The sequence below is a fragment of the Palaemon carinicauda genome, chromosome 28, assembly GCF_036898095.1.
Source record: "Palaemon carinicauda isolate YSFRI2023 chromosome 28, ASM3689809v2, whole genome shotgun sequence".
Lineage (NCBI taxonomy): Eukaryota > Metazoa > Arthropoda > Malacostraca > Decapoda > Palaemonidae > Palaemon > Palaemon carinicauda.
In genome coordinates, this window is record NC_090752.1 from 5,121,574 (window position 1) to 5,148,341 (window position 26,768).

The 26,768-nt window shown below is 44.2% G+C and overlaps 1 protein-coding gene across 2 annotated transcripts in view; it reads left to right on the forward strand.

The window, feature by feature from the left end:
* LOC137621980 (uncharacterized) overlaps positions 1 to 26,317 on the forward strand; it is a 91,568-nt gene extending 65,251 nt beyond the window's left edge. For both annotated transcript variants that reach the window (XM_068352474.1, XM_068352475.1), the window contains exons 6-7: positions 8,639 to 8,830; positions 24,868 to 26,317. In XM_068352474.1, coding sequence (XP_068208575.1) covers positions 8,639 to 8,830; positions 24,868 to 24,959 — 284 coding nt within the window. In that variant the 3' untranslated portion in view covers positions 24,960 to 26,317. The remainder of the gene's footprint in view (positions 1 to 8,638; positions 8,831 to 24,867) is intronic.
* The last annotated feature ends 451 nt before the right edge of the window (positions 26,318 to 26,768 follow it).

Sequence of the window (26,768 nt, forward strand, 5' to 3'; positions counted from 1 at the left end):
ACACTTCAGACATCCTTTCCTCTTGGTGGATATCCATGCCTTCCATAGCTTCACTGGCTTCCGCCTCAACTGCGATCTGGACGCAGGGAGGCCCGGGTCATGTCTGAGGCACGACGGCATCAGTGCCAGCTTTAGGGAACAGCAGGCTACGCATCCTATCATTAGGAAGGTACAGTCACGGAGAGTTCTGGAACCCTCGTACCCAATTCCGAAGCTTCTCGCGTGCTGCGTCCCTCGATTCTGCTGACTTGGGGTCACCGAAGCCCTCGCCCACCAATACCGAGCAGATGTTGCAATCCTTGGGGTCCCAATACCGCAAGGCTTCAGTGGTAATAACGCAGGCGGCATGAGACCTGCACATGGTTTGACCGCAAAAGTTCTTACTCTTGCGGTTGCAGTACAGTACATCACACTGCACTTCATTTTCTGCTCCTCCTGTAAAGAAAGGAGATCGAAATGAGTATGCGGTAATTTATCACACTTGATAAATAATTTTCATGCAATAAATGTTTTGGTATCTTAACCATTATAGCTTAGGATAGTAAGCTAGAAAGGAAATAGGAAAGACACATACTTGTGTCTCCTGTCCAGTCAATGCTCTGACCTCCCCCAATATTAATATTAGAATTTCCTTATTAAAGGAAAATCAAAGGAGAAAGGTTCTAACCTTTAGCGTTAGAATTAGTGTATACTAGCACTAACCCTTTCATAAAGTATTAATATTGTGGGTAAATTATGGTCTGATGACTTTCATCAGTGTATTGAAGGAATACTTCACTTCAATATAAGATTGGTCTCAACAATAGACTGTGAAAGGATACACAGGGTATGTTGGAAAATAAACAACTGTATAATATATACTGTACTATAGTTTTCTGCCTGCAGTATGTACTATACTGCAGAAATACTGGCTACTGTATAAGCATATACTGTAGTTCAGCCGGCATGTTGCTGGCTAGGCTAGTACCTGGCGACACCGGTCCAGCCGGCAGTAAGTACCTGACGGCACTAGCCGACAGAGAGGGAGAGAAAGCATGGAGCGAAGTTCTACCTTATTACTGTAGTTTTTAGCACAAAAAATAAGAGTGTAAGTATTATTATTCCTACTGCCTTCCTCCAGAATGAGGGTTCAAATGGAAGGGGGGAATGAATCATTCTAGCTTCCATCCAGCCACAAGATCTGCTGCCGGCTACTGCTGGTTTCAGGGATGTGGATGGCAGTCCAAGGGAGGACTGAAGAACACTCAAAGATAAAAGGGTCTCCCACCAGCAGCTGTCACAGCCTGCACAACCTTTCCCGGAGCCTTGCGTCCGTAGGGGAAAGTCGGAGCGGGTATCAAGCCGCCTATGTAGGAGCCCTGCCGGCGCCATGTTCTACCCGGCAAGCTGGGAGATTGTAGGATACCGGCCACAGACATGTGATGGCTAGGCTATTGCTAAAGGACAGAGAGGGGCAGGGAAAGGGTCTTGTATGTTGTGTCGGGAGAAGGTGGCAGAATTGCCGCCATTTCCAAACACACATGAAACCTTGTTTCAATATTGGCGCCATCCTAGGCGGCAGAAGAATGTCGATTCTTCAGCCTAGGGTCTGCCAAAACAAGACTTGTCTTCTAGATCGCAGGGGAAAAGGTGGCGACATTGTACTACCACTTCAGGTGCAGACTAGGAAAGCTAACCTTCCTATGCCTACAACTGTAAGCCGGCAGCCAAGCTGTTGGCATAAAAACTGAATACTCTTGAGTTACTGTCGTAAAACCAAGCCGGGTTACTCACCGGCAAGGGGGAGAAGACAGAAACACTAGCCTAGTGAAGCCGGAGTGTACTACTCTATGGCAAGACCAAGATAGGGTTGTCACCTAATGGCAGCACTCAGAGGGAAGCAGGGTTTATCCCTAAATATCCAATGGAGATGAGTATCGAATTATATAATTAGTTCTAGGAGATATACTATCTCCTGTTGAATTGATAAAGCGATATGCGAGGATAAATGGGGATAATGTATAAAAATATACTAAAGCTCATGGGCTAGGTTAGCCTAGCGCGGGCCGAGATCTCTGCTTCTTATATCACCGAGACTCTAGCGTATATGATCGGCACATTTAGGAAGAGGAAAATTATTTGCATGAGCTTATCTTTACTAGTATAATTTTTGCAGAAATAGCTATAATTCATTAAAGCTAAATACCGGGAATGTCGTTCTGCTGACTAAATAAAGCATGCATGACGTACGACAGCGCCCCAAAATGGCACCTTCGGTGACCGGCTAGGCTCCAATAAACACATTAAATTTATTCTAATTTCATTGTGAGAAGGGAGCTAAAAATTATACACTGTAAAGATTAAATACTCAACTTTCCAGAGGCAGAAGAGGCTGGAGAATGCATAATAATTCCTTGATAATAACGATCTAAAACACTAGATAAGCAGGGAGAACACCTTGCGAAAGCGTTACTGAAATAGGAATGAGAGCCATCTTGGAGCCCTGTAATAATAGGGGAGGAAAGGTAACCTTGATAACGGCTCCCCTTCAATTTCACCACTCTTCCCCCTTGAAGCGAAAACGCTATTCGGGGTGAAGATTGCCATGTGTCGTATCAAGATACACGTCCCCTGATATTATGCGATATCCTTAAGAGAAATTTTAAGGATACTCGCACCAGGAGTTAGAATTCTGGAGACCTATGGTCAATTCTCTGGGAGTATCACTGTAGCCAAATATCCCTTAAAAAGCTGTCTATAGGAAGCTTCCATCCGGACGACATGGCTTGAGCCCAAAAATAGACTTTTTAGCCAGTTCAATATAAAAACATTTGTTGCAAGTTTGAACTTTTGAAGATCTATTGATTCGACTACCGATTAGGAAGATCATTCCACAACTTGGTCACAGCTGGAATAAAACTTCTAGAATACTGTGTAGTAGTATTGAGTCTCATGATGGAGAAGGCCTGACTATTAGAGTTAACTGCATGCTTAATATTATGAACTGGAGGGAACTGTCCAGGAAGATCTGAATGTAAAGGATGATCAGAATTATGGCAAATCTTATGTAGCATGCATAACGAACTAATTGAACAACGGTGCCAGAGATTAATATCTAAATCAGGAATAAGAAATTTAATAGACCATAAGTTCCTTTCCAACAAATCTAAGATGAGAATCAGCAGCTGAAGACCAGATAGGAGAACAATACTCTAAACAAGATAGAATGAAAGAATTAAAACACTTCTTGAGAATAGATTGATCACCGAAAATCTTAAAAGACTTTCTCAGTAAGTACTGTAAATTTTTTGTGCAATTGAATAAGACGAACCTAATGTGTTTTTCTAAAGTAAATTTACTGTCGAGAATCGCACCTGGTATTCGTTTAAGGACAATCTCTTGAAAATACAACATGGGCAGAGTCCAATGGCAGAGCCATTGTGAGCAGTGAATGTGACGCCAGCCAAGGCAAGTCAAAATGAGAAATTCAAGTGTTAGAAATCAACTGACGACAAAAGTCACGAAACCAAAATAAAATCAATTGGTAATTGCTGTTGTTGAAATATACCTTAAATTGATAATAGAAAAGTACAAATATGATTAAATGAAGCTCGGTTGGTATTGGAAAACCAGAATTATTTTAGACTTCTTTTAGTATGTATATGTTATGATGTCGGCTAAAACTAGAGATCAGCTGACGAAATCAATGATGATGTCGTCACGCGCCCCAAGAATTTTCTTTATGTGCAAGACAAGCTTACAACTGAAATTCTTCATGTGCAAGACATGTTTACAACTCATCCCAGGGTATTCCTCGCAAGGACAGATCATATGCTAGTTTTAGGCGTGAGATCTTTTCCCCGCAGTGCATAGAGGTCTAGACATCCTCCCGAAGAAGTCTGGGTAGTGGCCAACATTATGGCCACGGACATGATTGGTGAGCATAGAATGATCGTCTGCTCAGGGGACTCCCCTTCACGTGTCTTGAAAAGAAGATAGGAAAGAATCATCTCTTTACTATGACGGGGGTCGTACATCTTCGGCTGTGTTCACCATAGGTGGCAATACCTTCATGCTCCAAGCAGGCTTCTCCTTCCAAGCTTACTAAAGCTGGGAAGTTGAATGTAAGTATTCCTGCCAATCCAAAAAATTCTTCATAAGAATATCATCAGGCCGAACGTTCAGATTCATAAATCTGAACATGCTGACGTATCTAGACATGATAACGTCACTGTATGTGCCGCCTTCTCTGTGGATGAGGTTGCTCCCCTACAGCCTAGGCAGGCTGACAGGTCCAAGCAAGTTGTCACCCCTAAGCGTCGTGATGTCACTGAATGCACTGCCATCTTGACACGTGAGTGTATTTCTCCGCGTCATGATGATGCTAAGAATGTAACTATACATCCATCTGATGTTAGAGGATGTAATAAACCATCTCCTCATAAATCCACAGTTCCACCGGAGTTCATAAACTCTCGGCCAGGAACCAACGAGATAGAGCCTCACCATATGTAAATAAGAACCCTGTCTTATGCTAGAGACAACCCCTTAAACCTCCTGATAGACCCCATTCTTATACTTGATGTGACGATAATGATTATCAGGATAAGTGTAAGTGTCTTGCCTCAAAAAATGAGTTCCGAGAGACTTTAACTCCTCTGTTTCCTGATCAAGATATAGAAATGAATGCTCTTACGATGGGAGCGAACTAGTCTCCTCCCATTCCTTCTCTGCCACCTCTTCCCATTGTTACTCAAGGGAAAGGAAGGACATTGGAAGAAGAGTAAAGAGCTCTGTTGAGACAGAAATTTCTCACCAAGATATCATCACTATTGATGATTCCCCAGAAAACTTCTTAGTGCTTGCGAGTCTAAGCTCTGCTGTTGTACCCCCTTGGGGCCCCAGTACTGAGCTCGGAAGCCTCTCATTTCATTGAGATCATGAGCCTAATCTGCCACTTAAGAGGTTTGGATGAGCCTCCCTTAGTGCAGACTGCTAGTAGACGGTGCGGCATCGACGATACCTTTCCTACAGTATCAGAGCTCCAGACTTAGGTTTTACGTAGCCTTTCCCAACCAGACGAAGGACACACTTGAGTTTTTGAATTCTCAAGTTTCCACTGCTAAAAACTTGTTAAAAGTGAGTAGATCATCGAAACTTCCACCATTACTTCTGCCACGCCAGAGACATTTTTATGTTAATTCTGGAGCTTTTCAGAGCCCTCTTCCCATTGATCCAGATGTGGCCAACTTGGTACCCTCAGTTCCAGTGGAAAGGCTACTAAATCTACCAGCCACAATTTCAGGTCCAGAACTGGCAAACATGGAGATAGCACCCATTCAGACCAGCTTGCGGATAGACCACTGGTCTGGGGCACTCTCTCACTTCGCCGTTTTGAGGAACCTCAAGGATAAGACCGTACGGGACCAGTTCCAGGAACTCTCAAGATCTGGCGCTAAAGCCATAGAGTTCCTCCTCCACCAGAATGTTTTCCTATGAGAAAATTTTGTTCTGAAGAGGCACGACTCTGTCTTAGCGAAATGCTCTAGACATGCTGCAGTTCTTAGGAACTCTGACCTTATCACCTGTTCTTCTCTCTTTCCATCCTTGGACGTATCTAAGGCTATCAAGAAGTTAGAGAGACTGAGACAGAACCCCGTAGTCAGCAGAGCATCGGCACTGAGTTTGTCCATTTAGAAACGCCTGCCCGGTTGAAAAAATCTTGGCTTCCCATGTCCCTTGGGGGGACATGACACCTTGAGAATATGCCCACTGGGAAGTTAAAATTTGCCCTCCTGTTTTTTCCCATCTATTGGTTAAACAGGACTTGGGTACTTTCTTCCCAGTCTAGAAAGGCTACAAGCCTTTCTGGAAAAGATAAAAAATCCCTTAAGGATAAGAACCTTAAGAGGAGTAAATCACCTCTACCCCTATCAGGAAGCCTTACAAGGAGGTTTACGAAGAGGCCTAGTCCAGATATTTCCCCCGAGGAGTTAAGACATCACCTGGTAGAAGCGGTCATGACTACCTATGAGTACTAACCAGTTATGACCAGGAGAACCATGCCCTCCACAGCTCCTAGAAAAGCTAGGCTTTGAATGATTTTCCTCTCATGAATCATATAACATTGCCAGATTGCTTGTTAACACCATTTTCAGCCAGTACTATGGCAATGGCCAACGTCGTCCTCCCTCACCTCTGGAACATAAGACCAGGAAGTACATGGGAGTCAGATGGACTTCTCAACGGTTATCGAGTCTGGAACCTCACACGAGTAGCCCGAAGAAACCTCCTGACCGAATAAAGAGGATCACACTTAGACCAGTCATAATGAGCTTGCATGACATGTCACATAGAATCCTAACTAATGACTTCTCAGGGGAAGAGTTAATCAACAAACAAGAGCCGTCCAGGTCAAAGAGAACCCTTACTAAGCTGATTTTCCTATGAAAAGCATTCAAATACTGTGGTACTTTGGCTAAGGACTGCTTGACAATTTTGAAGAGTTCCTATAGCTTTCATGAAGGTTCAGATCTAGTATAGATCTTGAAGTAGGCTCTGGTCTGAGATACTAAGTTCCCTGCCCGAAAGAACTATCAACGTCCTCGTTACCAAGGCTTCTGGGGGACAGAATGGTCTCATAGAATTTTCCATCCCCCTCTACTATATTGAGTAGGGAAGGGTTTTTCATTCACTCCTAAGATTATCCTTGTGATCCGAGTTAAAAGAGCCTAAGTCAAGGATCTATCTACCCTTTACTCTGACTTTTTATCTTAACTAAGTTAACAAGCCTACTTACAAGGTCTCCTTTACCTGGAAGCCTAACGCAGAAAATGCTATATTTCATAGGGTGGTCATTTTCTCCTTTTAGAATGAGATCTGGATCTGGGGAATTTTACTTTAACTTTTCTCGAGATTGAAAGTCCAGGAATGGAGAGAGCTCTCCAACACCGACTTTTTTGCTAGCTTGTCTCTCAAGAAATCCAGGGACAAACAGAGTGCTCAGACATCCCTGTCCAGGGATACTAAGGATGTTCTGTGGACGTCCTCAGATCAGAAGCAAAATTCTTCTTCCTGAACATGGACACCCTGTTGGCTAAGACCTAACATGAAATTTAGTATCTTCAGGGGAAGTCACGAGGGACCCCCCTCCCCCCACGATAACATTACATCGGAAAGCTGCACCTTATCTCATTTCTGGTTCAATGAACAATCCAGACTCAGGCTGGAAAAGATCTCAGGTTAACTCTTTCTAGATAATGTCTCTCAAAGAGGTTCCTGATCACATAAACACCTAGTTATTCTGTTCCATAGAGCATTCCGAGTTTCTGGTATACAGTAACAATTAGCTGAGACATATTGCCCCCCTTTTTGTGTTCAAGAGCTCTGGCTGCTCTGGAAGAAGGTAGTCAGTGAAGAACCTATTTATCTTCAGGGGAAGTGTCGCTAAGGATCTCTTCCCCCTTGAGCATATGATCTAGACGGGCTTGCCGCAACCTTTGTTTCACAAAACCACTAGATTATACTAGTCTCCCAAATCACGTCGTTTAAGAACTTTTGATCACTCTGATAGAATGTATTCAGGAGCACTGTCTTAGTTTAATAGAAAGAAACTATCAAAAGCCTATTTATCCTCAGGGGAAGCATCGCTAGGGACCCCCCCTCAAGCATGTGATACATATGGGTTTGCTGCAACCTCAGCGTTCCACGAAACCACACATTAATACAAGTCCTCAAACAGGTGGATAGAAAGGAAACTCACCAATGGACATCTAACTTGAAAATGGCACATTCAAGTTGTTTGACATTCTCTCAATGGGCATCGTGGTGATAGCACTATTATGACATATCTGACAGTTCTCACAGGGCATGTGCCATTTCCAGCTCCAGGCCTCATTACTCCGACATTCTTGGCTAGAAAGATCTCTGATGCGGATAATGATCATTTGACATGAAGCCTGCTCTGGGATCTTTCACCCCAATGCAAGTACTGTAAGTGTGCTGCTATTTCTTTAGTATTTATTGATATATTAAAAAATTGATCTCCTGTTTATTATGTCTTTCTTGATGTTCATACTACTTCACCCCTGGCGAAGATTACATTATGGGAACTGAACGAGTAGCCTTGCCTAGTTATGAGCCGGCTACTCTGTTCCCTGGTGGTTCTCATAGATCACCTACTATTATTACCAGCAACTGCATCAGAGAAAGTTTTTATTTCTCAAGGAACAGAAGTTTGACCTTGCCTCTTTACGAGCCGTCTTCACTATTCTTTATGATTCATGTTGATCTCTTTCTATTACTTATAGTTATTAGAATCTTCCAGAGAGGAATGGTTTACCTCTTCACTTCTCGAATATTAGCTCCCTCCTAAGGAAGCATGACACAATCAACTAGATTTTGATTGGCCGGCTGTAGAAAATATGATTAGTACTAACCCCATATAAATAGCTTAGGTTTATAAAGCTAGGTTTATATATACAAATGTAAAATTTGTAGTATTATCAACTGCAATGCATGAGTAAAATATTATTTTATCAGCTACTAAATACAACAATTTAATTTTTTATGGTGTTGAATGCTGCCTTTGTAAAATTAAATATAAATAACTGATATTGTTTTCAATGGTATGTGCTAATGCTGATATTCTTTTTTTCAGAGGCTTGGTTTATCTGCTTATTTGTGCTTCTAATTTTTCTGGGCCTTGCTTTGAATTTTTCATTGTTCTTGTGTACCATAATGAACTCTGCCCTTACAACCTCAATTGTTGGAGCGTCGAAGTCAGTTCTGCAAACCTTAATTGGATTTTTTACATTTGGAGGGATCATATTCAATTCTGTTAATGTTGCAGGTAGGCCTCATATTTGTGCCAGTATCGAAGTTAATCATGTGATGATATTTTTGTATTTATTGAATGTTAGATTGGAAAAGAAACCAGTGGTAGAAGTTTTAGCTGAACTATTTTTGCTTATTCAAATACATACATATTTGTTCCGTAACCGAAATACAAACCACGCTATTTACATTGGGTTTACCTTTCGGCGTAGCTGAAATTGACGAGCCAATAGATTTTAACGAGGGTTAACTACCCCCGCGCTAGTTAGTGGGGGTAGGGGAAGGGGTAGCTTGCTACCCCTCCCCCCCCCACACACCGGTGATTTGCTTCGCTTCACTTTTGGCTCGGACGATGTGCAGACGTGTCTGTCTATCGTCCTCGTTTTTGACAGCTTTAATCTTTTCTTTGCTTTTCCTCAGCTTTGTGTGTTTGAAGTTGGCCTCGCCCTTTGGTGTTCATCTTGCGCAAGTGCCCTGGGATTGCTGGCCGCCCTTGCGGTACCTTCATGTCTGCGGTGGATACCGATCCTCACACCCTTTGCCCGCAGTGTCGAGGCCGACGGTGTGATAGTGAAAATACTTGTAGTGAGTGTAGGGAGTGATCTGCCTTCCAGTGGGAGAGGTTTGCCCGCCGGCGTAAGAAGAAGTCCAAGAGAGACCGTTCTCCTTCGAGGGTTGCCTTGAAGGAGGAAAGCTCTCGGGACTCTTCTTCCGCCGCCCAAACCTCCTCCGAAGCTCCCCCTCGTCCGGCTCCTAGTGAGAGGCCGCCGAGTGGGAGCGCAGGCCCTAGTTCTGTTTCCCGACCTCGGGGTGCGGGAGAGGGCGTCGCCTCCCATAGCGGGGTGGTTCCTCCTCCTCCTCCGGGGGAGGATTTTGATAATGTTAATTCTATGTATATGTAATGATGATCTTTTTCAGCTTTGGGGTTCCTTGGGGCTTAAGGGCCTGCCCTCCAAGGAAGCCCTGTTTGACCTTATTCAGTTAGGGGCCGCTGTCAAGCAGTTGCCGGTGATAGCAGAGGTGGATCCTCTGTCTATCGTCGACGTCGTGGTGGCAGAGGCTTCCGACGAGTCTGGTCAAACCTCTGCGGCTCCTGATGTGGATGACGTTGCTGAAGGCTCTCCTCCCCCTTCTGTACATCCTTCGGAGGGGGAAGGGGGTCCTACGGGCTCTCCTGCGGCTAAGTCTCCCCCTCGGGGGAGCACTCTAACTGAGACTCCTCTTCGGAGGACTGATGATCCTGACGACCTCCCTCGTGGCTGCCTTCGCCGTAAGGCTCATTGTCCGCTTCGCCGCAAGGGCCTCCCGTCTCCCTATAAGGGTGTCAAGAGGCGCCTTTTCAAGTCTTCTCCTCCTCCGTCCTCCGATGGGGACTCTCCTCACCAGAAGCAGTCTGTAGCAGCCGCGTCCTTAGTCCTCTCCGGGGATCGTTCACGTTCTCCCACGCCTTCCAGACCTTCTACTTCCAGTTCAGACGGCCAGCAGTCTGATCTTGTCAGCCGACGGGCACCGGTCCCTTTGGGGCAAAGGGATGTCGCCTACGGTGTGGGCGCTTCCCTTGCGCGTCAGGGTTCCCCTGCGCGCCCTTCTGCGCGTTCACGCGTAGTTGCACACCAACGCTCTCCTGCTCGTCAGCGCTCTCCTGCTCGTCAGCGCTCTCCTGCTCGTCAGCGCTCTCCTGATCGCCAGCGCTCTTCTGATGATCAACGCCCTACTGCTCGCCAGCGCTCTCCTAAGGACAACGAACATCCTCCTGTTCCTGCTGCGCGCCCAGCGCGCCAACGGTCCCCTGAGCGCACTAGATCTCCTGCTCGTCAACGAGCACCTGTGCTTCCAGTTCCTGACACGCGCCCTGTGCGCCCACGCTCGCGCACACGCCCTAGAACTCTTGTTCAGGACTTGGACAAGGACTCAACTTTTCCTCGCCCTCGCGATCCTGCTCGTCAGCTTTCTCCTGCGCAGCAACGCGCGCGGTCTCCTGCGCGTACATCTAGAGTTCCTGCACGTCCACGCGCCTCCTCTTCCTGAGCCCACTCGCGAGCGTTCGACTTTGCGCGTCGCGCCGACAGCTCCTGCGCAGCCTTCTACGTGCCGTCTCCCAGTTCACCAGCGTTCTCCAACGCGACAGCGATCTCCGACGCGTCAACGTTCTCCTGCTCGTCATCGATCACCAGCGCGTCAGCGTTCCCCTGAGCGCCGGCGATCTCCAGATCCTCCTCGTGATCCATCGCCTGCGCGCAAGCGCTCTCCTACGCGTCAGCGCCCAGCAGATCCGGAGAAACATAGGTCCCCTGCGATCAGCTCGCCCACGCGCGGTCGCTCGCCTGCGCGTTCTACGCGCCAACGCTCACCTGCGCGCCAGCGTTCGCCAACGCGCCATCGATCGCCGACTCGCCATCGCTCGCCCACGCGTCACAGGTCTCCAGGACACTATCGGTCCCCTGTCCCTCAGCGGTCTTCTGAGCGCTCTCGTTCGCCCACGCGCCAGCACGTTCACTCGTCAACGCGCTCACTCGCCAGCTTGCCCGCTCGCCACGCGCTCACTCGCCTACGCGCCCATTCGCCCGCGGTCGTTTGTCTCCGCGCGATTGCGCTCCCGCGCTCCAACAGCCCCTCGTGCTATGAAGCCAGCACTCGCTGATCTAGGACACAAGCCAGCGACGGCCTCGCCCCCGCTGAAGAGAAGGAGAGGAGTGGACTTCGTGGTGACTTCTCCAAGGGAGAAGTTGGTTCCTAAGAGGTCTGTCAGGAAGGCCCCGTCCCCTTCGCAGTCGTTTTCTCCTTCTCCCGTAGACGAGGCTTTTCCGTCCTCGGGAGAGTCCAGTGAGGCGTCGGTCTCCCCCTCGGCACCAAGGGGGGAGTCACCTCCTCGTGGAGGAGAATCGTCTCGCACGGATGGTGCCTACCAGACCACTTTACTGGAGTCTTGTATCCTGCCGAGGAGGGAACCCAAGGACTCCAAGACGTTGCCGAAGTCTTCTGCATGTATTCGGCAGGAACCAGCTAGACCCCGGGAGAACGTCCACGTGTCTCCCCAGGAGTCCGCAGGGAGGAGAGCAGCAAGAGTCTGAGCATGCCTTCTAGCAGGTCTTGGGCCTGATGAGACAGCTCAACGGGTTCATGGACCCTGTGATCGCCCCCCGTGAAGGCAAGGACACGGTCCTGGATCAGGTTTATGGAACTCAGAAGCCCCCAAAGGCCAGCGCGGCTCTGCCCTGGTCCCAGGGGCTGAAGAGTGTCAGAGCCAGGGCCAACGCTCAGCTCGCAGTACTCACTTCCTCCAGTCGTTCCTCTGCCGGGAACAAACTCCTCCCACCTCCTCGTCTCCAGCAGAGGAGGTATTTTGAGATCATGGGGGAGTCTAGCCTCGCTCTTCCCCTCCACCATTCGGTAGAAGAGCTTACTAGGGGAGTTCCTCTTGAGAAGCTCTCCGCCCGGCAGGTGACGTTCTCGGCGTCGGAGATCATAAGCCATGAGAAGGTCGCGAAGTGCGCCATGCAGGCCACTTCGTGGCTGGATGTCTGGCTAGGTTCTCTGGGCATCCTATTGCTCTCTGAGGATCTGTCTAAGGAGAGCAATAGGAAGGCCCCGGAGACCTTCCTCCTCTCGGGCACTCGCTTCATCGAGTTCCTGGCACATCAGGTTACCAACCTGTGGGCCAACTCGGTGCTCAAGCGTCGTGATGCGGTGACCGAGAAGATCCATCCGAAGGTCCCCGCCGTGGATGTCAACAGGCTCAGACATGCCTCCCTCCTCGGGGGGAATTTGTTTGAGCCCCAGGACATGGAACGTACAGTGATCCCTCGCTACTTCGCGGTTCGACTATTGCGGATTCACCACTTCGCGGATTTTTTTCATAACGCATGTATATACATATATCGCGGATTTTCTGGAAATTTCGAAAATACCGCGATGTGACCGATCGTGTGAGATTGGAGAAAGTAAGGAAAATTGAATCCTGATTGATTTTCAATATAAATGAAACTTTGAGGAGCAACAAAGATATCATTTGTTAGAGAGATAGAGAGAGGTAAGGAATGGGAGGTAGTGAAAAGTAGCCCTCTGAGAGAGAGAGAGAGAGAGAGAGAGAGAGAGAGAGAGAGAGAGAGAGAGAGTGTGTGTGTGTATGTGTGTGTGTGTGTGTGTGTGTGTGTGTGTGTTGTTTTAAATGTAATAAACAAAAAAATTTGATAGGTTATAACACATTGGTGCTTATGTAATATCAACTGTATACAGTGGACGGTTTGAATAACTTAAGAAATGGTATAAACGATACTTTGTTAGTGTATTCGTACGCTCTCAAGAGCGGCAGCTAGACGTCAGCTGATCTGATCACAGCCAAAAGTAAAACAAAAAGAAGTCAACAATACTCAATTTTTTAAACACACCCGAAATTTAAAAACAAAAGTACACGCTTTCTTAATGTGCAATTAACTATTTAAAGAGTCGCAATTTTCTAGAATAAAATGATGTTTCCCAAAAAATAGTGGTTTGCTGATGAAATCGGATGCCGTATTTTTAGCAACGATTGAAATGGATGTAAACTCGGCATAATTTTTTCGTTTCGTATTTAATTGACACTAAGAAAACTAATTTTAGTTTCTTCATCTATACGTAATTATTGTATAACACGAAGAGAGAGAGAGAGAGAGAGAGAGAGAGAGAGAGAGAGAGAGAGAGAGAATCAGCTGTTGTAATCGAATGCCGTGTTTTTGTTTCGTGAGAATTTCATTGCCACGACTAACAACAACATACTGTACTGAACTTTACAGTATTATACAGACTACTGTAATATGATAAAGTAAAATATTTGTAATAACCTTGAAATGGGGCTATTTTTTTGTTTAAAATTTACATTTACATACGTAAAACAACTCTCTCTCTCTCTCTCTCTCTCTCTCTCTCTCTCTCTCTCTCTCTCTCTCTCTCTCTCTCTCTCTCTCTCTCTCTCTCGTAAATTGTTTTCATCCTTTGCTACGTATGTACTGTATGATTTTATATAGATACGGTAAATAATATTTGTAATAACATATTTTCTAAAAGCTTTTACTGTTATATCATTATTTATCACTTTCATCATGCGCGTTAAATGCCTTCGTTTGTTTATTACGATTGAAGATGGAGCGTACTTTATAACGCCGGCGTTTCAGGTGGCGTCATAAAGAAAAACATTTCATTTGGAAGTCCTAAGAAAAATTAAGTAAAACATTGGTAATAACAAAATCAACATACATGTACTGTATAATCAATATAATCGATGCAAAAACTAACCTATACACAGATGTGTACACTAATTGCGTTTGTTTCTTCATTATGATCAGAGATAAACGTAAAAAAAACATTGGTTGCCATTTTTTATCGTGCTTTTTGGCGTGTTTAGGAAATGCATGATATGAAATCGCCTTTAATATTTGTGCCTGTTTTAGTTTAGGGTACTGTAGTACATGCATTAAGTGTTCTGTACATTAAAGGGTAGTTTGTTAACAGTACTACGTACAAGGGAAGGTTTTAAAAGTCTGAATATACATGTTAAATATATACGTAAATATGGTGTCACTACTTCGCGGATTTTCACCTATCGCGGTTGGGTCTGGAACCTATCTACCGCGATAAACGAGGGCTCACTGTACAGCTGAGAGGTGGAGGAAGTCTAGCCAGGACTCCCTTCTCCAAAGGGCCCTTGCATCTCGGCCCTACAAGCCTCCAGCTCCACAGCAACATCAGCAGCAACATCAGCAGCAGCCTCGCAAGACACCGAAGCATGCGCCGGCTGCCAAGAAAGTGGTGTCCAAGCCCCAGCCCTTTCCTGCCAAGGACAAGAGGGGCGGTAAGTCCTCCAGGGGAGGCAAAACTCCTAGAGGGAGCGGCCGCGGCCGCAAACCCTAGGAGTGGCAGTCCCCCCGCGTGTCCACCTGTGGGGAGATGCCTTCAAAGTTGCGTGCACAGGTGGCGGCAACATGGGGCCGATGCTTGAACGGTCTCCGTATCGGCCAAGGGTATCGCTTCCCTTTCACGACATCTCAACCTCCCCTGACAGCGAATCCAGTGTCGTTGAGCTCCTATGCCATGGGATCGGTAAAGGGGCTAGCCCTTCGGGCGGAAGTCGAGACCATGCTCAAGAAGGATGCTCTCCAGGAGGTCGTCGACGGGTCCCCAGGCTTCTTCAGTCGACTCTTTCTTGTAAAGAAGGCGTCTGGAGGCTGGAGACCCGTCATCGACCTCTCAGCTCTGAACAAGTTTGTTAAGCAAACTCCGTTCAGCATGGAGCATGGAGACAGCGGACACGGTCAGACTTGCGGTGAGACCACAAGACTTCATGTGCACACTGGATCTGAAGGACGCGTACTTCCAGATCCCAATCCATCCGTCTTCCAGGAAGTACTTGAGATTTAGCCTAGACAGCAAGACCTACCAATTCAAGGTGCTGTGCTTCGGTCTCTCCACAGCACCTCAGGTGTTCACCAGAGTGTTTACCCTGATTTTGTCTTGGGCGCACAGGAACGGCATCCGTCTCCTCTGTTATCTGGACGACTGGCTGATCCTAGCAGACTCGGAGTCGACCCTTCTTTGACACCGAGACAGGCTTCTGGATCTTTGCCAGGATCTAGGGATCGTGGTAAATCTCGAGAAGTCCTCTCTGCAGCCGTCCCAACGACTGGTTTATCTAGGCATGTTGTTAGACATCAATCTCTACAAAGCCTTTCCATCAGACGACAGGATAGTAAGGCTGAGGAGGGTGGCGGAACCCTTCCTCAGGCGAGAAGAGCTTCCTGCCCAATCGACGTTGCGTCTCTTAGGTCACCTGTCCTCCCTGGCCCGTCAGGTTCCAAACGGCCGTCTCAGGATGAGATCCCTGCAATGGCGGCTCAAGTCCCGGTGGAATCAAGGATCCGATTCCCCGGACTTCCTGGTCCCGATAGGACCTTCGGAACAGGCAGACCTGCGGTGGTGGCTGGTCGACGAGAACCTGCGAAAGGGAGTGGATCTTCTCGTCCTCCCCCCGGAATTGACACTGTTTTCAGACGAGTCAAAAGAAGGGTGGGGGGCCCGCATTCTGAACCAGAGGACCTCAGGCCTTTGGTCAGAATCAGAAAAGTACCTGCACATCAACCTGCTAGAAATGAAGGCCGTTTTCCTGGCTCTTCAACAGTTCCAATGGATCCTGGCGGGTCACTCCGTGGTGGTGATGAGCGACAACACCACGGTAGTGGCTTATATCAACAAGCAGGGAGGTACTTTTTCGCAGCAGCTATCCCATCTTGCAGTAGAGATTCTGAGGTGGACCGAAGTCCACTCGATAACACTATCAGCTCGCTTCATTCCTGGCAAGAGGAATGTGCTCGCCGACAGTCTGAGCAGGGCTTCGCAGATAGTGAGTACCGAGTGGTCTTTGGATCCTCAGATAGCCAACAAAGTCCTGACTTTGTGGGTTCCCCGACCGTGGATCTGTTCACGACAGCTTTGAATTTCAAACTGCCCCTGTACTGCTCCCCAGTCCTGGACCCCAAGGCACTCTGGCAAGATGCTTTCCAACAACGGTGGGACAACATCGACGCGTACGCCTTCCCACCGTTCTGTCTGATGAGAAGGGTGCTCAACAGGACCAGACTATCGGTCAACTTGTCGATGACTCTGATAGCTCCGCTGTGGTATCACGCGGAATGGTTCCCGGACCTTCTGCAGCTCCTGACGGAGCTCCTGAGAGAACTTCCCCCACGACACGAGCTACTCAGATAATCACATTGCAACATCTTCCACAGAGCCGTAGCCTCGCTTCGGCTTCACGCCTGGAGACTGTCCAGTGTCTCCTCACGGAGAGAGGCTTTTCGCAACAGGTTGCAGAGAGAATGTCTTGGCACCTGCGAAAGTCCTCTGAGGGAGTCTACCAGGCGAAGTGGAGAGTCTTCTGTGGTTGGTGTCGTGGTAGGGGTATCTCTCCACTCGATGCCACTATTCCAGCAATAGCGGAGTTTCTCGTTTATTTGCGGGAGGAAATGCGCCTTTCGGTCTCAGCGGTGAAAGGCTATCGCTCAGCCTTAAGCTTGGCTTTTAGGCTGAAAGGAGTGGACATTTCTTCCTCGCTGGAACTCTCTCTACTCATACGTAGCTATGAGCTTACCTGCCCTTAGTCGGAAGTGAGACCTCCTCCTTGGAACGTGGTTCGGGTCCTCAGGGCTCTTAAGAGATCTCCCTTCGAACCATTACGCCAGGCCTCTGATCGCCACCTGTCTTGGAAGACGGCTTTCCTGCTCGCTTTGGCCTCTGCCAAACGAGTTAGTGAACTTCATGGTCTCTCGTACGACGTCGCCCATTCAAGGGGATGGGGGGAGGTAACGTTCAGGTTCGTCCCTGAGTTTGTTGCCAAGACTCAGAACCCTGGAGTGCCGGACCCACGGTTCGACTCTTTCAGGGTCGCAAGTCTCCGTTCTGTAACAAGCGACCCAGACCAGCTGCTATTATGTCCAGTGAGGAGTCTGAGGTGTTACTTGAAGAGAACAGCTGCAGTTCGTCCTCAGGTGCAAGCATTGTTTGTTAGCACAGGCAGGACGAAGAGGAGGGTCACCAAGAACACCACCTCGGCTTGGATTCGAAGGGTTATCCATCACGCCTTGAATCCGGACCCTCCTCCGTCACGTCTCCCTAGGGCACACGACGTCAGGGGCATCGCTACGTCCCTGGCTTTCAATAAAAACTTCTCTGTTACGCAGGTACTTTAAGCTGGGGTCTGGAAGCGTCAGACGACCTTCACAGCCCACTACCTGCAGGACGTGACCCACAGGAGCCTCGATACTTTTTCTATCGGCCCTGTGGTGGCTGCACAACATCTGGTCTAGCCTGAGGCTCCTTTATGGACAAGTAGCAGTAGGTTGAGGGCGTTGTTACCCGGTTTTAGTCTGCGTGAATGAAAGACCCTTACTTCTTTCTTCATCCTCCCCTCTCTTGGGGAAGCAGCATCCTGGTCTCCGCATAGCTGACCTCAACCTCTGCAGGTAAACCATGCTTCCTTGTGCTCCTAGTATTAAGCTTAATACTGTCGCGTCCCGCATACCCTGACGAGGTGGTATTGGGAACGTCCTATCCTGGATTCCTATCTAAAGGTCTCAAGGTCAACTTCATAGGACGAGTCACGCTCTTTCCTCCACACACAACTTATGTAGGCCACACGTTCCTTGCGAAGCGAGGAAGAAGCGAGGAACTTGTGAAGTGCAGGGACTCCTTTTCTCGAGTGCTACTCACTTGGAGTCGGAGTCCCCGGGTAAAGCCAAAGTCAGTAAGGCTGGGGACTTTCCACCCTTCCTAAGGGGTAAGTCACCCAATGTAAATAGCGTGGTTTGTATTTCGGTTACGGAACAAATGACAAATTCGGAGATAATTTGTATTTTTCCTAACCATACAAACCTTAGCTATTTACACATATTTGCCTGCCAGCCCTGTCCCCCAAGTCAAGTCCTACCTCTAAGTGAAGTGAAGCAAATCACCGCGGGGGTAGTTATCCCTCGTTAAAATCCATTGGCTCGTCAATTTCAGCTACGCCGAAAGGTAAACCCAATGTAAATAGCTAAGGTTTGTATGGTTAGGAAAAATACAAATTATCTCCGAATTTGTCATTTTTGTATCAGTTTTTCATTGCATGTTTTATAGCTCCCAATTATTTAACCCAAGCTTTATACTTTCAACCATCTTGTTTCAAATAATTGAGAGAGCTGCTTAGTAACTATTTTTATGTTTCATTACAACCCGTTAATTTTGTGTATAGTCAGCCCCTGATCTTTGTTGGGTTAGGTAACAGAGACCTATTTTAGGTCCCAAAAGGCAGTCTATCTTTAATTTGTATCAAAGACAATAGAATCGAGTACAGAATTTATTTTGATTGATGCAGTTCCAGAAACATTTCAGTAACAAGAACTAGTTTGGATAATATTGTCAAGTTTTTGCATTTCTTTTTTTATGAAAGGAAATTATTTTTGTTCCTACATGCAATACAAAACTTTGTTCTTTAATAGGAGTACTGTATAACCTTAGTGAAGCTGGAACAGCCTGGAAGATTTTAATGAGGTAAACATAGCAACCCTCGCTTTGACTTCAGCTGCGATGGTGTACTGATGTAGCTCCCCACGTCCTGCTTTTGCTGTTTAATGCTTTTCTGTTTTCCTCCTTCCAGTGTGTTTGGTTATCTCCTGTTGATTGATGTCGGCTCCTTAGGTAGCCATGCAGCTTTGTCGTGGAAGCCTTGCCAAGGATGCTGCCGGCACATGAGCAAGACTTATATTAATCCCCCTCTACTGTCTAGCTTCTGCAAGGGGCATGACTGCTTGCAGTCCTCCACCTGTGATGAGTGTCAGGAGTGGCCTCCTATGTAGTGGGTGGAGTACTTGAAGAAACAGAAGAAGTATTGTAAGAGGGATTCATCGCCATCAGATTTGGCAATGCCCAAGCTAATACTGAAGAAACTCTTCAGCTCATCCTTCTCTGCTTTGGGTGTGAAACACACTGCCTCCTCTTCGGCTTCTTCAGGGGCTGATTCTCACTGATGAATTTGTAAGGGGAAGGGAGACCCTGCCCTGCACTTTGGGAATTCTTTGAGTGAGACAGAAGTGTTGCCTTCCATCAGCGGAGATGATACCCCCCAGCCTCTCTCTCAAAGTACTTCCATCGCTGTGCCTGCTGTTGATGACCACCCCCTACAAGGACCTCAATCTTGGTATGCTATGGGCTGCCTTGTGCATTGGTAGTGACCCTCAACCAAGAAGTTTCTTGAGGTCCTAGCTCCCACTGAGACCCAGAAGACTTCCCTGCCAGCTCCCCTGTTTGTTTGTACCACCTGCAGAAGAGTTGTGATGAAGCACATCCCTGCCGGCTCCTCTGTTTGGTTGTACCACCTGCAGAAGAGAGTTGTGATGAAGCACATTGAAGTGCAGGACAACCGATCAGTCTGACTTCTGTGAGTCTCAGTCTGGTTCCTCTGCATGGTACAAGGGGTCATGTCCCTACTATCAGTGCTAAGCCTCATATGAGATGAGGCACAACCTCTTTTGGTCATGAGTGAAAGTCTTGCCCTCATCCCTCTCCTGCCCAGGGGCGTTGTGGGGTGCTTTGGTCACTCCTTCTCCACCCACATATACTTCAAAGGCTGCCCCTAAGAGGTCTGCTATAGGTGTTGAGTCCTCTGATCATTCTTCTTGCTCCCCCAAGCAACGAGAACCCTCAACCCTCCTCGTGCATGCTAGAAGGTAGATCATGATTCTTGTCTTCCACCATCTTTTCCACAAGACAATCTTCCAATAGCGCGAGCTCCACGATCATTTCAAAGTTTAAGTGCATGACCACTTCCATGTGCTCGATCACCTTTATGTACACGATCGCCACCTCACTCAGGATCATCTTCACGAGCACAATCACCTTCATGTGTATGGTCACCTTCACACGTACGATTAGCAGGCAGCAGATCCTCATATTCCAAGTCTCCCAAGGCAAAGAATCCTCACATTGGTTCCATACACTTTAGGTCTCCCCGTTGCATCTGTGTGCCCGCTCTCCTTATGATCAGTCAGTGAAGGACCAAGTGTTCGGTCTTTTGGTAAGGTGAGGGCACTGACCCTGGAGACTCCTTGTGAACGGACAAGTGACTGGACCCCATGCCCTTTTACATCTTGAGATCAGGACTTAATTTTCCAAGGATTCTTGGGTTCGATCACCCGTTCCTACGCATCAACGGAAGATGTCACATCATCTGTCAAAACACCAAGATTGTCCAATGTGCTGGGATCTGTCTGAGTCATGAGGCCTCCCCTCGGGATGAGAAAGTCAGTCGCCACTGATCCTCCTACATTTAGGAATCATGCATGTTGGTGGGATCCCCTATGCACTGTTATGAGATAGACAATAAACAGTTGACATTATGGGAATCTTCTTAGTGCTCCTTGGGGCACAGTAATTCTTTTTCTCATTGACACAGTTATTGTCGGAGCCTGTCCTCATCTAGGGACAGACACTCCTCAAGCACTCCATCGGCCCTTTAAATTACACGCTCTCCCTCCCGCCCTTTGGAGACCAAGGCACCTAGTGCCTCTTCAGCAGAGGGAAAAGAGAGTAAAGGGTGCTGACAGGCCCTGTTCTGTTCTCTATGTGGTGTGGGAATATTCCAAAGGGAAGGAAAAACTAAGGTGGTTCCTGTCAAGTTCTCTTTCTCGTGATGAGAGACGGGTCTCCGGATGGTGTCGACCCTTCTACTCTTGATTCAGGTCCTTTGCTAGCGTTGACTGAAAATCCTGAAACAGAGTGCATCTTCATGAAGGTCCTGTCCTTCATCAGGGAGTTCAATGACCTTGGGGAGGCTTCCACAGAATTTATCGAAGGTAGAATGAGAGCAATTGACTTAGACATTTTCTAGGCCTGTTAATCAGCCATTTTAGTTTTAGGAACTTCCACCTTCCTAAAGACAAGTTTCTTATGAAAGGTCGATGGTTTGTATTATGCGTAGGAACAAATCATAAATTTTAAAAGTAATTTGTATTTTTCCCTACCATTCAAACATAAGGTCAAGCCTCAACCACCCTGCAAGTCCTTGATCAAGGGTTAAATTGAAGTTTGCTCCATCTGTTGGGCCACCACCCAACTGGCAACTATGTTCATCTCTTCAAGAAGCTTATCAGTCATTTCAGTTTTGCTGAAATCATACTCCTATTAAAGGTCTCAATTTTATGTTGTCAAGAAAAATATAAATAACTTTTAAAATGTGATATTGCGGCCATTAATTATGGGTTGTGGGTCCATGTTTAATACCATACTCTGACAGGTAGGTTTAGATTTATCTGCTTATGGTATTTTTGTGGATGTATTCAAATCATTACTATTGAGAAATTTCTGGTTGTCATTACAATTTATTGGAATCTGTTATCATCATCTCCTCCTACGCCTATTGACGCAAAGGGTCTCATAATCTATTTTAATGTTACAATATTTAAAGGGTTCATGGTTCTTATTCTGAACCTTTGGAAATCTTTTCTTAAAGATCCGACAACCAAGAGCATTTTCCTTTTAGCTTTAGCCTCACCTAAATGTATTACTGAATGCAGGAACTTCTTATAATGTAGGTTTTGGAAATGAGAAGATGATTTTATCTTTTACTCACCTTCCAAGCTATAGTTGATTTTAAGATGAAAGGTTTGTCTCACATTTTTTTCTTATTCCTCTTCGGAGAAGAAAGTTGATAATACATCCAAGATTAGATACTTTAGTCCCATGAGAGTTGTTAAGTTTCTTGTAAGCATGATAGAAAACATCGTGAGAAAGATTCCTGATTTGTTTTATGGGGTAAAATGTTATGTTGTTTCTTATTAAAAGGTTATTAAGAGCTCATAGAAAATTAGATTAGGTGAATGACTAGAAGGTTTAGGTTCATGATATTTAGAAGTGTAGGTACTTCTAATTTCTGTAGAAACCCTTCTTTAGAAAGAGTTTTGGCATCAGCTGAGCAGAATACCAAGTTGGTTTTATGCAAAATATTATTTGAAAAAAACCTGGTTTCCATAAAAAAAAGTACTGAGCATTGGGTGCTTTGGTAGCTGTGAGGGGATATAGTATAAATAAGAATTTGCTGTTTATTAATTTACTTGAATTTGGTTTGTTATATGTTTTCTCAGTGAGGAAGTTCAAGGTATTGGGTAATATAATAGATATATAGTTTTAAAAGTTTAATATTGGAGATGTGTATGGAACCCAAGCTGGAAGCACGAGTTGTGACAGATTTGTTTAGTTTACGGTTAGTTACTGCTGAATTAACAAAGAAGTGAATTTCAGGTAATTGATAAAGATTACTAATCTAGGATGTTACATTTACTATTTTTTTCCTTCCCTATCATACCCCTATCAGAATATAATCTGCACTGAATATTAAGGGAAAGTCACAGAAATAAACACATATTTTATTATTTTTCAAACCTGATGTTCATGAACATGACCCCCTTTCTCCCCACTGACTAGTGTTGTCAAGAGGCTAGTTATCTATTTTCCACCTTAAGACTAAAAAGAGAAAGGAACTATGGCATACTCATGTGTAAATAATTGTCATCAACCACCAGATCAACTCTTTGCTTCACTAGAGAGAAAAGGTAGTTACTAGGAAAGAGAGGAGGAAATTATTTTATCTTTACGGTAGACATCATTATATATTCAACTAGTTTTGAGAGAAAAACACTATGAACATCAGTTGTGTATAAATAATTTTATAAAAATTTTGTTTTAAATTCCTTTCTGGGTGCAGATGGAATAGTTAGTGCTGTTGTTTATTTGAGAAGGATACTGTTTAGCATCCATGGACCTTGAGGATTCATACTTTCCCGGTCTTATTCATACATCATTGAGGATATGTCTCTTTTCTGGAGGGGAATGTTTATCAGTTTTAAGTTTGAAATTTAAGCTGGCTACTGCTATGCAAGATTTAACCCAAAATTTGGCACACATGGCAAGTCTGCATCAAATCAGGGGAAGACTAGAGATATCTAGGCTATTGGTTAAGATAATGGCATCAGAATTTAAATTTAGACCAGGTTTTGCTGGGCTTACAAGGTTTATCAATACTTTGGACTTCACATAAATTACAGGAAGTTAAAATGGCCAAAGTTCAACTAATCAAAGAGTACAAATACTCAAGCCAAAGTTTTGTAATAACTAATTTAATACACCAGGCCACCCAACTTATTGATAAATATGAATGGTTGTCATCCTCTTGGGGGAAGGGGTGTATTATGAAATAATAATGGTAGCTAATAATGTTAGTTATGTAAAGTAAAGTTGACATCATACAAAATCTAGAATAATAATCTAAAAAAGATGATCCCACCTATATATTTACGATAGCTTCATGCTAGTTATAGGGGGATGCATTTTATCATTTGTGGACTGTAACACTCCACCATCTGTAGTGTGGGAGACCTATGGATAATAGCTGGAAAATTAACAAATTTACATTAAACCCCCATCCAGGCTTAAAGATTAGCTATAAGATTATTATTGATTCTGAAACGCTCAGCAATGTACTGGGTGAACATTTCAGTAGCATTTCACATCAACCAGATACAACTCCATTGTACCAATATGGCCACAGGGAACAACAGAAAGATGTTGCTAGATCATTATATCATGGTACAGCTCCAGGCCAAGCAAGTAAGACTGCTTACTCCGGCAATGTATTATTTTCTTTTTGCAAAAGACCTGTGTATTTCTATTGTTGGTATAAGACTGACCATAGTTGAAAGAAGACTTCAAATCATGGTTGATAGAATTGTTGGATAGCTATACTTGAAGAGTTTCCAGTTTTCAACGAGTAAGAGCATTATTGTTCATTTCTTTTATATTCAGGGGTCCACTCAGACCCTCCTAAATTTCCCAAAGGTCATTGGTCCCCCTGCATGAAAACAGTTCACTTGCTATGACTGATTTTTCTTACAGAAGGGTGACATGGGTACCCCATTTAGAAATCACTGAAAGCCGAAGGTTAGGAACATTTAATGCTATATAAGTAAATACAGTACTGTACTTATTATTTACTTCATGGACTGCACATTTCTATATCCTATTAAAACTTTCTTGAGAAAAGTTATTTCACCTTTCAGTAGTAAAATGTTATCCTCATGGGAGTTGCTAAGTGTCTTTCTGTGTATATTTCATGAATTAAGAAAGATATGGTGTTGAAGTAATTCTATATAGTTATTATGGAACATCATGTAGAATGTAGTTATTCAGAATATTTTACTAATTGATCCAAATACAATGGTGATCAGCCAAGTGAAAGTTCATTCAATAAATAATGGTGATATTGTTAGGTGTAAAGTTTACTTTCTGGTCTAATTAGATGACATTCTATTTTCAAATATATTTGTGCTTTGTTAGCTTCAGCATTTTAAAGACAATTTTCTTTGTTTTAGATTGATACCATTGAGGATTAATTTTATTTTAACATTTTATGCATAACTGGTTAGGTATGCAAGGCTGATATTACACTATTTTACACTTGTTACATTATCTAAACATTTAATCAAATTGATATTCCAGGAATTTGTCTGAACACAGCTGGTGGAATAATGTATACTTACGCGAAGTATGCTGAAAGTAAGGTGAAGAATGTTGATGTGGACAGAGGTTAGACTAGAGCTGAACAAGAAGAAGATAAAAACAAACAAGGATATGGCCAGTGTGATAAGTATATTTAGCAGTTATTAAGATATTGTTATCTAGTCTTTGCATTTAAACATTCCATTAATATTACAGGTAAGGTGAGAAGTAGCTTTGAAATTTGTATAAGAATTCTCTGAGCTATTGAATGTGTGTCCATGGTATTTTTTTATGTGTGAAAGATTTTATTTATATTTTAGAAATTTGGCAATTTGTGAAAAAAAATATTTAAAATAAGGACAGGTGATTGTTAACGGCCTTCTTATGTTTTTATTTTATCACATGTAACCTGGTGCCTTTTATATAAATGCAGGAAAGTAATTAATCAAAAGTTAAGATCATTGTTGGCTTAGATGATGAAAAAAGTGTGCGTATCAGATTTTTCTTGAGATTTGAAAAGAATGATTTTAAATATTGAAAGTTCTATGGGACTTACAAGGGCATAGAAAAAGTGGTTCATAATTTTATGCTAGTAATGGTTGTCAATTAAGCATTATGAAGGATTTTGAAGATGCATTGTGTCGAAGGTAATTTGTGTAGTGTGATGATTAACTTATTTTATAATACAGGAGTAGTTTGAAAAAAATCAATTGGAGAATTATTGTTTTACTGTTTATTTGTTATTCTTTCATCGCTATTTGATATCATTATGGATGGGGTGATGTGAGAATATAGACAAAGGACGGATGCAAATGTCAAGTTGTAGTATAAGTAGAGGAGTTGTGAATACAATATAGAATGGTTGATGTTTGCCGTTAATGCAAGCTTTGAATAGGAATGGCAAAGAGACGCTGCTGAGACTAGCAATAGTTTGAAATGTTCGTGAGAAGAGAAAGTTCAAAATTAATTTAAACCAGGTTAAGGTTATGATGGTAAACAAAAGTCAGAAAATTGTATCTCTCCATGTTGATGGAGCTGTTACAAAAATGAAAACAATTAATATGTACAGGTATTAGAGTATGAATGTAATGGACAATAGAATTGAAGCAAAAAGGTATGTGTATGTGTGCAGAACATTTGCAGGAGGAGAGGAGTGTATTTTGTTTAGAATTTTTAATGAAGACTGCACTCTAAAAGTTGGAATTTAATGCTGAATAAAAAAATAAAAAGGTTGAAGTCTACAAGTTGAATTATACTTAAAGTATATATGGAGTGAGAACAATTTGCAATGCTATGAAATGTGAAGTAAAAAAAAAAATATTGGTGCAAATTGTGTTAAGTGTTTTGAGGTGCCTTCTTTATGTAGAGGGAATGAAGGTTAATAGGTTAGCAACAAAAGAATTTAATTTCAAGTTTTAGGAGGCAAATAAGATAAAGTGCTGACTAGAATATATACCGGGTACTTGAATAAATGGTCCTTAATATCCATGAATGGAGAGCGATTGCAAGTTTCAGGTGAATGGTTTAGTTTTCATAGGGTTTTGAACTACTAGTGATGAGCTTTTTATTTTGGCAAATAAAGTGACTGATGGTGCTGAATTTCATCTCTGGTTTAACAATTAAATGATGAATATAACATCTTGTCTTGATTTATCTCTGTAGCTATTCACTATTATAGGAATGTGGTTTTGTGTCAAGATATTTATTGTAAACTGTGTATGTGTGCTCGTGTGCATTTATTATTTATTATATACATACTGTAGCAACACACTGAATGATTACTCAGGGGATTTTGGAATACTGTATCTATCTTTATAAAGTTTTAACGGAACTAGTTAATTTAGACTGTGTGGTAAAATGACATGTTTTAAATTTTAGTTGATATTGTATTACTTAATTAA